The 12,204-nt window shown below is 48.9% G+C and overlaps 1 protein-coding gene and 1 pseudogene across 2 annotated transcripts in view; one reads left to right on the top strand and one right to left on the bottom strand.

The window, feature by feature from the left end:
- Positions 1 to 9,957, bottom strand: part of DCPS (decapping enzyme, scavenger) — a 41,775-nt gene extending 31,818 nt beyond the window's left edge. The window contains exons 1-2 of one of the 2 annotated variants that reach the window (XM_006057705.4): positions 9,611 to 9,957; positions 7,728 to 7,902 (exon numbers count right to left, since the gene is read on the bottom strand). In XM_006057705.4, coding sequence (XP_006057767.4) covers positions 7,728 to 7,902; positions 9,611 to 9,811 — 376 coding nt within the window. In that variant the 5' untranslated portion in view covers positions 9,812 to 9,957. The remainder of the gene's footprint in view (positions 1 to 7,727; positions 7,903 to 9,610) is intronic. The other variant, XM_025286390.3, reaches the window with a different exon arrangement.
- Positions 9,958 to 10,804: 847 nt separating this feature from the next.
- LOC102407330 lies at positions 10,805 to 12,152 on the top strand (annotated as a pseudogene).
- Positions 12,153 to 12,204: the final 52 nt, after the last annotated feature.

Here is a 12,204-nt window from a genome sequence, read left to right as displayed (position 1 = left end):
TTGAAAATAATAATGTAAATATCAAAAGCTGGGAGAAGGAGGGAGAGGGGTGAGGAAAATATAAAGGAGGCTTCCATCTTCCACTGTGGGAAACCAATAATGTCAAAATCTGATAAATCAAGGAAGAGCTGCATAAGCATATTGTTCAATTATGTGTCTGGAAGAAACCACTAGAAGCACTAAATCCCAGAAATTGTCTTAATGGTAGTCACTTCTGGAAGGCAGAATCAGGGTGGGGGAGAGTGGTATTAGAGCCTGTCTGTCCAGATAAGCCTCAGCACCACTTGATTATCTGACCATGTGACTGCGTGACTTTGTTAAATGCCCCAGCCTACTCCTGACATTCTTATTTAGTAGGTCCAAACTCTGCATTCAAAATTTGAAATTCTGATGATCTGTGCTACTTTAACAACCATCTGTGCTAAGTCGCTTCAGTCGTGTCTGACTCTTTGCGACCCCATGGACTACAGCCCTCCAGGCTCCTCTGTCCATGGGATTCTCCAGGCAAGAATACTGGAGTGGGTTGCCATTTTCTTCTCCAGGGGATCTTCCCAGGGATCAAACCCACATCTCTATGTCTCCTGCATTGGCAGGCAGGTTCTTTACCACTAGCGCCACCCGGGAAGCCCTGAGGTGCTTTTAAGAACCACATAAATAATATCTCCTCTGCATCCTATTCAAAGCTGAGAAATGATGGTTCTCCAAGCTCCTATGACATAGAAGCCCCCTGATGTGGACTTTCATTCAGAGAAACTGAGTCTCAGAGCAATTCCGTGACCTGGCATGGAGGTGCCCGCTGGCCTTGAGCCTGGGCTATTTCTCGTATTGATGAGGCTGGCGCCCTTCCACACCCTGCTCCGGACTGGCCAGCCGAGACCTGTCTGGCCAGGCTTCCTCCGCAGGTCATTATTCAGACAGCACTTGTCCTTTGGCTCAGCTGGGCTGGGAGGGCCGCCAAGGACACCCAAAGGGATGGGTGAGAAGCCAGTGCCAGTCTGTGCTGGAGTGGACCCACGGAGCCTGGTGCCAGCTCTGTCCTCCTGGCGGGAGGACCACATGCGATCCCCCTCTGCCTGCCCGCATCGGCCCCAAGTGGGAACCGCACACCACGGGGCTCCCTCGTCCACAGAAGAAGGGGAGCAGAACCGAAAGTCTACTGGTGCCCCAAACCGGGAGAGAGGAAGGGGCCTTAGTCAAACACTTTCACTTTCAGCAAGAGTGACTAGAAACCAAACTGGAGAGGCCTATAATGTAGCAGGGTATGTTCTCAGTTCTTCTAAGGCCCTGCCAGCTTTTAATTTTTAATTGGGAAATATACAGCACATATTAACATGTGTATATACACATATACATACACTTCATGTTCACATATATGTATACATATACACATACATATATATATGATGTTGTTCAGTCACTTGTTCAGTCATGCTAAGTGGTGTCCAACTCTGCGACCCTATGGACTACAGCATGCCAGGCTTCCCTGTTCTTCACTATCTCCTGGAGTTTGCTCAAACTCATGTCCATTGAGTCTACATACCCATCTCCTCCTCTATTGTCCCCTTCTCCTCCTGCCCTTAATCTTCCCCAGCATTAGGGTCTTTTCCAGTGAGTCAACTCTTTGCATCAGGTGGCCAAAGAACTGGAGTTTCAGCTTCATCATCAGTCCTTCCATTGAATATTCAGGGTTGCTTTCCTTTAGGATTGACTGGTTTGATCTCTTTGCAGTCCAAGGGACTCTCAAGAGTCTCCTCCAGCACCACAATTCGAGAGTATCAATTCTTTGGCGCTCAACCTTCTTTATGGTCCAACTCGCACATGTTGAGTACGGATGTTGAGAGTTATTCAGTCCCTAAGTACACCAATATTTTATATATATATATATGTCCATAAATCTATATTCCATTTAAAGACCTAAAGGAACATCCGCTTATGGAGCACACAGCCCTAGAAACAAATAATACCTGAACTCTGTGTCACCCCCAACAGGGATAATCATTTGCTGAATTAGGGGTTGATCATTTCTTTTTTTATCTTCCTAGTTTCATGAGGCCTGTGTGCATTCCTAAGCAGTGTATTGTTTAGTTCTGCTTGTTTTGCAACCTTATCTAATCAGAATCTTGCAACTCATACTTTCTGTCTTGCCCTCTGGGTGGCAGGGGGAATGGGGGCGGTGGAGGTGGGTGGGGGTGGGGGGGTGGAGGTGGGGTGGGGGTTGCGGCAGGGAAGTCATCCTTCAGGAAGAGTGTATGAAGCCGCAGCTCCTCAGTGTTCACTGGATGGAGAAGTAGTCCATGCAGGATTTACTTACAGACTCTATTGTCAGTTGCTATCTGGACTGTTTCTAGTTTTCTTCTATGCTGCCAGGAAAACTCTTCCAGGAGTGGTTGGCCTTTTAACGTGCTCCTTCTCCAGAGAACACCAGGCCAGTAGCTAAGAGTTCCTGGGGCTTCCCAGGTAGAGCCAGTGGTAAAGAATCCGCCCACGAATACAGGAGATGCAAGAGACGCAGGTTCAATCCCTGGGTCGGGAAGATTGCCTGGAGGAGGAAACGGCAACCCACTCCAGTATTCTTACCTGGGAAATCCCATGGACAGAGGAGTCTGGCAGACTACAGTCCACGGGGTCACAAAGAGTTGGACATGACTGAGCACACGGGCTAGAGTTCTGGGAGTTCCCAACAGCCACGAGATGATGCGATTCCTGGGATCCCTCTCTCCGTGGCCCGGCCTTACTCACTCACAGAAGCCTTTTGCCCTGAATCTGAGATCCCCGCCCCTGCTCTAACAGCAGAAAAACAATGGCCTTCTTTGAGGCAGTCCGGATTTCTGAGTCACACCCCTCTCCCTACTGTCTGCCCCTTCTTCCCCAGGTAAGGAAACACAGCTCTCAATGAAAGGGCTCCATTGACCGGCCATGGGTGCGAGAGCGTGAGAGCAAGAGCAGGAGGGGACCCCGCCTCTGCCTGCCTGGACCCAGCCACCTGGCCCGCTCGGTCCTCACACTGGCCACGTGAGAACAAAGGAAACACACCCATGGTCAGAGCCAGGCATTTCTCTATATGTTACATATATTGTTCCACTTAAGGCTCATGTAATTTTATAGGTGGGGAAATAACAATAAAAGATGACAAACATTTGTGAATACACACCATATGCCACTGTGCTAAAGGCTTTATACACCTTATCCCAGTGAGTCATAAACCACAATAGTGGTGATTAAATTAACTTAGGAGGTTAAGACCAGTATTTAAAAAAAAAAAAGGAAACAGACGAGACTGGAATAAAGATGAGTACACTAGAGCATGTCGCACAATGTAAAGGTATTGCTTTGTGAACTTTTTCTTTCCCTTCAATTCACGTATATTTATTTCCCTGGGCTGGGTCAAAATGTAAAATTTATCCTCTCACTGTGGGTAGAGGTTAAAAAACTTTACAATGCCCCTTCCTGTCTTATACTGACGTAGGTTCAGGTGCTAACCTAATTTAACAAGAAAATAACTGCAGCAACTTCCTCAGCCTCATCTCGGTTCACACACCTTGGTCAACACCCACCCACCAGGCTCCTGAAACAGCGGCCTCCCCTCCCTTCCTCTTTCCTCCCCCAGTGCTGCGGCCTCAGCCCAGAACATTCTCCCCGCCCCCTCACCAGCTCTCTGCACAGCTGGTTCCTTTCCATCGCTCCGGCCCCAGCGTGGCAGTCATGTCCGCAGAGTTCCTGGCCTGTGGCCCGAGCAGCCCCTTTCCTGTTCTTGGGTGGTGTGGACGTGCGTCTCCTGGTTGCTGTCTGCCTTCCCTGTGTGAGCCCAAAGGACACGCTATCTGAGGTCCTTGCGGACGCACCTGGCACCAGGCGCACAGTTGCGGTTGAGTCGCTGAGTCGTGTCCAACTCTTTGTGACCCCGTGGACCACAGCACGCCAGGCTTCCCTGACCTTCACTACCTCCCGGGGTTTGCTCACGTTCATGTCCGTTGAGTTGGTGATGCCATCCGACCATCTCATCCTCACCCCCTTCTCCTTTTGCCTTCAGTCTTTCCCAGCCCAGGGGTCTTTTCTAATAAGTCAGCTCTTCATGTCACATGGCCAACAACTTCCCAATTTGTTGGATGAATACAGACACTCTCAGGTCCTCGTGTTGGTAAAGAGCAAAGCCAGGGTCCCATCCTGGGTGTGCCTGAGCCCTTGACCCCTGCACTACACAGGAAAACTCAGACACAGCACGTACTGACCCTGGCCCCATCACAGGGAAGTCTGGGCGCTTGGCTGGATGGGGCTCCAACCTCCAGTGCTCTCCTAGGGCAACAGGGTGTGTGTGGTGGGGTGGGGGGGGGGAGTGGCACGCTGGGCTCTTGTGGTCAGCTGAGAACCTGGGAGAGATAAGCGAGGAAACAGCAAATCCTAAGGCTAGAAGAAACTGGCCAAAGAATGGAGAAATACCAGAAAAGATCATGCGGGCGGCCAAAGATCATGCGGGCGGCCAGCTCAGAAATAAGCTGGTGACTAGGTCACACAGAGTCGGACACGACTGAAGTGACCTGGCTTGGCGGCAGCAGCAGGATTCAAGAGGCGGGGCCAAAAAGCCAGAGGACCAAGTCCAGAGGAGCGGTCCACAGGAACACTGTGGCCTTGCTGCCCCCTGGTGGCTGTGGGATGCTTGGCCCCCAGAGGGGAAAAAAAGGGTGGGCTGGCCTGTGGGATCCACTCCTCAGAGGTCATTTACTGAGAGTTTGATGTAGGCCTGGTTGCTGGGGACTGGAAATGAGGCTGACATGGCTCCAACTGACAAGGACCGCTGTTCCCTACATCCAGGCAGTGACCCCACCCTGACAGGTTTATTTCCCCATTTTAAGTAACTGGCAGGGAGCCACCTCCCTCAAATGGGCCTCAGAGGGCACAGATGGTATGTCCCTCATCTCTGGAGCCCCAGCACCAGGACAGGGCCCGGCACCTCAGAACAGTCATAGCGGCTACTATTTCACAAGTGCTAAGTGCCTACATGGCAGAAAGTGAAGAGGAACTAAAAAGCCTCTTGATGAAAGTGAAAGAGGAGAGTGAAAAAGTTGGCTTAAAGCTCAACATTCAGAAAACCAAGATCATGGCATCTGGTCCCATCATTTCATGGAAAATAGATGGGGAAACAGTGGAAACTGTGTCAGACTTTATTTTTTTGGGCTCCAAAATCACTGCAAATGGTGACTGCGGCCATGAAATTAAAAGACTCCTTGGAAGGAAAGTTATGACCAACCTAGATAGCATATTAAAAAGCAGAGATATTACTTTGCCAACAAAGGTCCGTCTAGTCAAGGCTATGGTTTTTCCAGTGGTCATGTATGGATGTGAGAGTTGGACTGTGAAGAAAGCTGAGCGCTGAAAAATTGATGCTTTTGAACTGTGGTGCTGGAGAAGACTCTTGTGAGTCCCTTGGCAAGGAGATCCAACCAGTGTATCCTAAAGGAGACCAGTCCTGGGTGTTCATTGGAAGGACTGATGCTGAGGCTGAAACTCCAATACTTTGGCCACCTCATGCAAAGAATTGACTCATTGGAAAAGACTCTGATGCTGGGAGGGATTGGGGGCAGGAGGAGAAGGGGACGAAAGAGGATGAGATGGCTGGATGGCATCACCGATTCGATGCACGTGAGTTTGGGTGAACTCCGGGAGCTGGTGATGGACAGGGAGGCCTGGCGTGCTGCAATTCATGGCGTCGCAAAGAGTCCGACACGACTGAGCGACTGAACTGAACTGAACTGATGAAAGGTTTGCTTGTCTCACATCAAGTGTTCACATGTATTTCCTAAGGACAACAACAGCACCCTTTCTTGGGGGTACAGAAAAGACTACGCCTATCCAAAAGACTGTGGCAGGATATCTGTAAAGCCAAGCTGTTCCTAAATGCTGGAGGGCAAAAAAAGACACAAGGCTATTAGAAGACTGCCCTGTGCTGCAAAGCAGATCCCAGGATTTCCTGGCTGGAAGGAACCTTCAAGGTCAACCAGCCTCCCTCATGTTTTCCACAAAGCTGCCTCCTGAATCTAATCATGGAAAGGAAAAGAGCTCACAGCATGTCTAGCTGGGCATGGAATATTCTTCCTCTTTTTGTTCAGTCACTAAGTCATGCCGGACTCTTTGTGACCCTGTGGACTGCAGCACGTCAGTCTCCTCTATCCTCCACTATCTCCCAGAATTTGCTCAAATTTATGTCCATTGAGTTGGTGATGCGATCTCACCATCTCATCCTCTGTCACCCCCTTCTCCTTTTACCTTCAATCTTTCCCAGTGTCAGGGTCTTTTAGAATGAATCAGTTCTTCTTCTTAACAAATTAAAAAGTATTAATACTTGTGATCAAAACCAAATCTCTGGGACTTCCCTAATGATCCAGTGGTTAAGCATCCACGTTTATACTTCAGGAGGCGCTGGTTCAATCCCTGGTTGGGGAACTAAGATCTCCCACATGCCAACCAGGGCAGCCAAAAAAGAAATCATTAAAAAAAAAACCCAAATCTCTGCTTTTTTTTTTCCCCTCAGTTCAAGTGTAATAAAACTACAAAAGATCGAAAGTGATACCCTACCTCTGTACACATCAGTTGGCCTGCCCATAATACAGCTCAGGCCATTTCCTCCAGAAGAAGAAAGGCTGGCCTCGCCAACCTCTGCAGGAAAGGCCTGCCTGGTCCCACATCACATTTGGACTAAGGACAAGTCTTGTGTTTCAGGCAACCATAAATGACCAAAAATCTCTGCTTCTTAACTCACAAAATCCTCCCCTTCTCAAGTCCCTCCTCAATTACACTTCCTGTCTCCCCACCCTAGACAGTGAGTTCCTTCCGGAAACTAACTGATCTTACAGCACCCAACACACTGCTCATTCCATAGCCATGCGGTGAAAGCAACTCCTTGATCAACTAAAGATCTCAGTTTTTCTGCTACCTATTTGCTGTGTGAGCTTGGACAGCTTTCTTAACCTTTCCAAACTTCAGTTTCCTCCTCTGTAAAGTCCTACCAAAATAGGGCTGTTCTGAAGATTAAATACAATGACACATGTAGAATACTTAAAACTGGTGGCCAGTACAACATAAAGGGTTTAAGAAGTACAGACAATCACCATTATTTCTATGACTCACACTCCCGCCCCAAAGCACTGATGCTGGAGCTGGGTTTCTCAGCCTTGACACCACCTCCATTTCTTTGTTGTGGGGGCCCATCCGGTGCTTTGTAGGTTATTTAGCAGCATCTCTGGTCTCCATCTGGAGAAGGCAATGGCACCCCACTCCAGTACTCTTGCCTGGAAAATCCCATGATGGAGGAGCCTGGTGGGCTGCAGTTCATGGGGTCGCTAAGAGTCGGACACGACTGAGCAACTTCACTTTCACTTTTCACTTTCATGCATTGGAGAAGGAAATGGCAACCCACTCCAGTGTTCTTGCCTGGAGAATCCCAGGGACGGAGGAGCCTGGTGGGCTGCCGTCTATGGGGTCGCACAGAGTTGGACACGACTGAAGCAAATTAGCAGCAGCAGCTGGTCTCCATCCTCTAGGAACCAGCAACACTCTACCTCCCCAGTTCTGACAACCAAAAATGTCTTCATAGAATGCCAAGCGTCCCCTCATCCTTCCACAGGGGACCACTGTAACTGGAACATGTAAATCTGTAGTGGAGTGGTCATCGTTCCCCTACTTCCCCACCATCACATTCTCCCCACAGACAGCCACCTCCACTCCCGTCTTACCACTGAGTTGCCTTGGAGGGAAAAGGTGATAGGTGCTGTAGATATCATTGGAGAACTGGAGCTGGAGCTCAGGACTGCCCTTCAGGAGCTGGGCCACCTGGTCCACCTGGAAAGGCGTCTTCTCTAGGATCACGACAGCATCCTCCCCATCCCCGTCCCCAGATGCCTCATTCACCTGTGGGGGAGACACCATCAGTGGGCCCAGAGGCAGAACCACTGGGGAGACCCGGAGACCAAACGTAAATGCTCCCAGGGCCTCTGCAATCCGAACACTTGGGGTTTCCTTCCCTGCAGTCTTCCCTCTGGGGAAGTCTAGCCCAAGGTACTCATGTTTCCTCCCACAGAAGACGTCTCATCAGCCCAAATCCTTGTGGCATCCTTCTTCTGAAAGATGCAAAGCTTCTCCGCTGTCTTCTCTTTTAGGCTCATAAGGCCTCTGTCAAATTCTCCCCAATTTACAGATGAAGAATCTGAGGTCTAGAGAAGATTAAGTGACTTGCCCAAAGTGACACAAACAGTCAACGTTGAAACAGAAAGTAGAATCTCTTGGGTATCCCAACTAGCTTCAAGCTCAAAGGTTCTCTTGGTTAAAATCTTCAGCAGGAACCGCAGACTGAAGACAGGTGGGCTCAGAGAACCACACAGAACCTTGCTAAAAAACAAGATATGCAGGGATTTCCCCAGTGGTCGAGTAGTTAAGACTCCACACTTCCAATGCAAGAGGCATGGGTTCCAGCCCTGGTCAGGGAACTAGGATCCCGCATGGCCAAAACAATGAGACACAGAGATAGGCTCAGATGCCTCAGACAGGTTCCTCCGAGCTTCCAAAAGTGAAAGCTCTTGCCAGGAGTTCTGGAGAACCCTCTGACAGCCTCCTCACTAGTTCTTGGGGTAGTCTTCAGTCTCTCCTGAGTCCCTGCTAGAAAGCTGAGCACATAGTATTTGAGCCAGCAGCGTCTTGTCTACTGGAAGATACTGTGCATTCCTGGAGATCAAAGATGGTAATTCTCATCCGTGCTGGCCTGTCAGCTCATGGCATGTAGAACTGGACCAGCAATTGAATAAACGGTCTCCCCTGTTGGGGTGGAGTCCTGTAGAGCAAGGATCAAACCTCCTGGCAGTCTCTATGTCACTGCCTGGGGCCTGGATGAACAAGACCATCCAGCAACATTTACTAGCTTCTGACAGAGGATGAGATGGTTGGATGGCATCACTAACTCCATGGACATGAGTTTGAGCAAGCTCTGGGAGTTGGTGATGGACAGGGAAGCCTGGCGTGCTGCGATTCGTGGGGTCACAAAGAGTCTGACACCACTGAGCAACTGAACTGAACTACAGTCTTACAGTAAAGAATCCGCCTGCAATGTAGGAGAGGTGGGTTCCATCCCTGGGTTGGGAAGATCCCCTGGAGAAGGGAATGGCAACCCACTCCAGTATTCTTGCCTGGAGAACCCCTTGGAGAGAGGAGCCTAGTGGGATACAGCCCATGGGGTCGCAAAGAGTCGGACAGGACTGAATGACTAACACTTTCACTTTCACTAGCATCTTACAGGTTTAATGAATGAACGATGAATCCTTAGGGACTTCAACATGTGATTTTTAATCGGCAATACACTCTACTGGTGTTAGTTCTTTATTTTAGTAAAAGAGGAATTAAGAAATTTAGCCTTACGCCTGTTAATTCCCTTAATTTCACGGATAATCTTGTCCCTTCCACCAACCAACCCTCGGATGCATTTTAGTGCACTCTGCCTCCCCCGTCCCAGGAAGCGATTGGTATTTTCCAAAGAATCTATTAAAAAAAAAAAAAAAAAAATCCGCCTCCGAGGCGACGATTGGGTCACCCCCTTCCGTATCCCCTCCCCAGAACTGCCTATTGGTACCTTCCCGTGCAGGAAAATGATTTTGTCCCGCGCAGACTCCCTCAGCACTTTTTTCACCCTAAAGCCGGAAAAAGGTAAGCGGACAGGGGCAGAAGTACCATTCCCAACGCCCGCTTCCTCTCCCTCTGTGCTGGATGCCTCCGCCTCCTCGGCGTCCAGTTCGCGCTTTCTCTTGCTCTGCTGATGGGCTAGCTCCGCCATGCTGCCGGGCGGGAGGTGTGCGCCTGCGCAAACCTCACAAGCTCCTCCCACCTCCGACAGAAGTGGCGACTACACCTCCCGACGTGCTTCGGGCCCAGAGACGGGGGCTCTTCTGGCGCTAAGGAGCCTAGGGGCTCAGATGCCTGGGACCTGCTCCCATCCAGCGTTTTAATTCGAGTTTACTTGTCCTTGATCCTCTTGTGCTGGCCCGCCCTCGTGGATGCCGGTGCTGAGGGAAAAGAGAAGGCAGCAGGTCTCTAAACAGGAAGGCTAGAGAGACTGCCATGTAAAAATTCTATTTATAATTTCTCTGCAACATCTCTAAAGGGCCACCACCTCAATAAAAGGCCAACTACCTAAAAAAATTTTTAAAAGCTGTCCCACTGGAGGAAACAAGATGTTTAGGAAACTTCTCTGGCTCTGGAGAGAAGGGGGAAAAACAAAAATCCTGAAAACTTGTAATCACTGGTCAATTTCCATTCAGGTTTAGAATTCAGATTCATACTGCCTACATGATCCAGGAATTCAAACTGAAAAATCTATTTCAGCCAGTTTTGTAGTCTTCACCTCTTGTTGTTGTTTAGCCGCTGCATTGTGTCCAACTGTTTGCAGCCCCGTGGACTGTAGCCCTCCAGGCTCCTCTGTCCATGGGATTTTCTAGGCAAGAATACTGGAATGGGTGGCCATTCCCTTCTCCAGGGGATCTTTCCCACTGAGGGATCAAACCTGTGTCTCCTGCATCAGCAAGCAGAATCACCAGGGAAGCTTACCAGTAACAGACAAAAAGTATAATTTAAAAATAACTTGTAGTTCCCTCTGCAGTGGATCCGTCTCTTGCTTCAACAGTGCTTGGACGGAACAGACCCAGGGATGCCCCTCGCTCCAGCCTCCGACCACCAGTGGAGCCTTCAGAATCAGTCACTCAGCTGTCCACGATCACCAGGACCAGCCACCACCATTTTTGGGAGCTTAACTCCTTATTACAGATTAACCATGAGCTCCCAGATTGGTCAGAATTATTCCACTGAGGTGGTGGCCCCTGTCACTCACTTACACTGCAGGCCTTCTACACCTGCCTCTCTCTGGGCTTCTATTTGGACCGCAACATTGCGGCTCTGGAGGGTGTGGGCCACTTCTTTTGCAAATTGGCCAAGGAGAAGCACGAGGGCCCTCAAGCATCTCTTGAAAATGCCAAGCCAGGGCAGCAGCTGGACCCTCTTCCTGGAGGTGCAGAAGCCGTCTCAAGAGGAGTGGGGTAAAAGCCAGGACGCTATTGAAGCTGCCCTTCTCCTGGAGACGAACCTAGAACAGGCCATTTTGGATCTGCATGGCCTGCGTTCTGCCCGTGCAGACCCCCACATCTGTGACTTCCTGGAGAACCACTTCCTAGATAAGGAGGTGAAACTCATCAAGAAGACAGGTGACCACCTGACCAACCTTCACAGGCTGGCTTGTCCCCAGGCAAGACTGGACGAATATCTCTTCAAAAGGCTCACCCTCAAGCAAGACTAGGACCCTCTGGAGCCCAGGGGCCTTTTAGGAACCACCCTAACATCAGGGCTTCTGCCTGAAGCCCCTCTCTACAGCCACTAGGCAGCTTTTTAACATCCTGGAGCCCTCTCTCAAGCTTTGGACCAAATGGAAAAAGTAAAGCTTTTTGCAGCACAAAATAAATAAAAATACCTTTTACACTAGCAACAGAAAATATGACATGCTAAGGAATAAATCTCATAAAAAAATGTGACTGACCAATATGGAAAAGATTTATATAAAGTTTATTGACATACATTTTAAGACAAAGAAATGGAGTCATAACATTTTTATAAAGTATTAAAACATCTATTCTTTCCACATTAATCTCTCAACTCAATGTAAGTCCAATAAAATTACTAATTGGCCCATTCTTGGAATCTGACACACTGAATAAACAATTTAAATGAAGGAATAAAGGAACAAGGAGGGTTGAAGTGATTCTGAGGAATAAAAGAAGTGGGAAGAGCTGACTGTAAATTATCGAGGTTTACTAACAACCACGGTAAGTAAGCCAGGGCGCCACTGACATAGGCTACATGAAAATGAAGGAAGGAGCCTGGAGAACCTAGGCGTGTGATACATGACAAAGACACCAGAGACAGCACAGTCAGTGGGGGAGGATGGGCGCCAGCAAAGAATGACTATTCAAATGGCGGGGGAACGGTTCTCTGACTTACAAATCAAGAGCAACAAAAACAAACCCGAACAAACATCCAAACATCCAGCTGGATTAAAGAACCAAATGTAAACTACTTCCATAAGAAAATACAAGAGTAGGGAAGATTTCCCAAAGAAGACACAAAAAGCACAAACTACAAATAGATAGAAGTGTTTACATTAAAAAATAAAACTTCTTTAAA

This window comes from Bubalus bubalis, chromosome 5 (genome assembly GCF_019923935.1).
Source record: "Bubalus bubalis isolate 160015118507 breed Murrah chromosome 5, NDDB_SH_1, whole genome shotgun sequence".
Taxonomy (NCBI): Eukaryota; Metazoa; Chordata; class Mammalia; order Artiodactyla; family Bovidae; genus Bubalus; species Bubalus bubalis.
The sequence above is the reverse complement of the archived record's forward strand: the minus strand, read 5'-3'. Positions and strand labels throughout refer to the sequence as shown.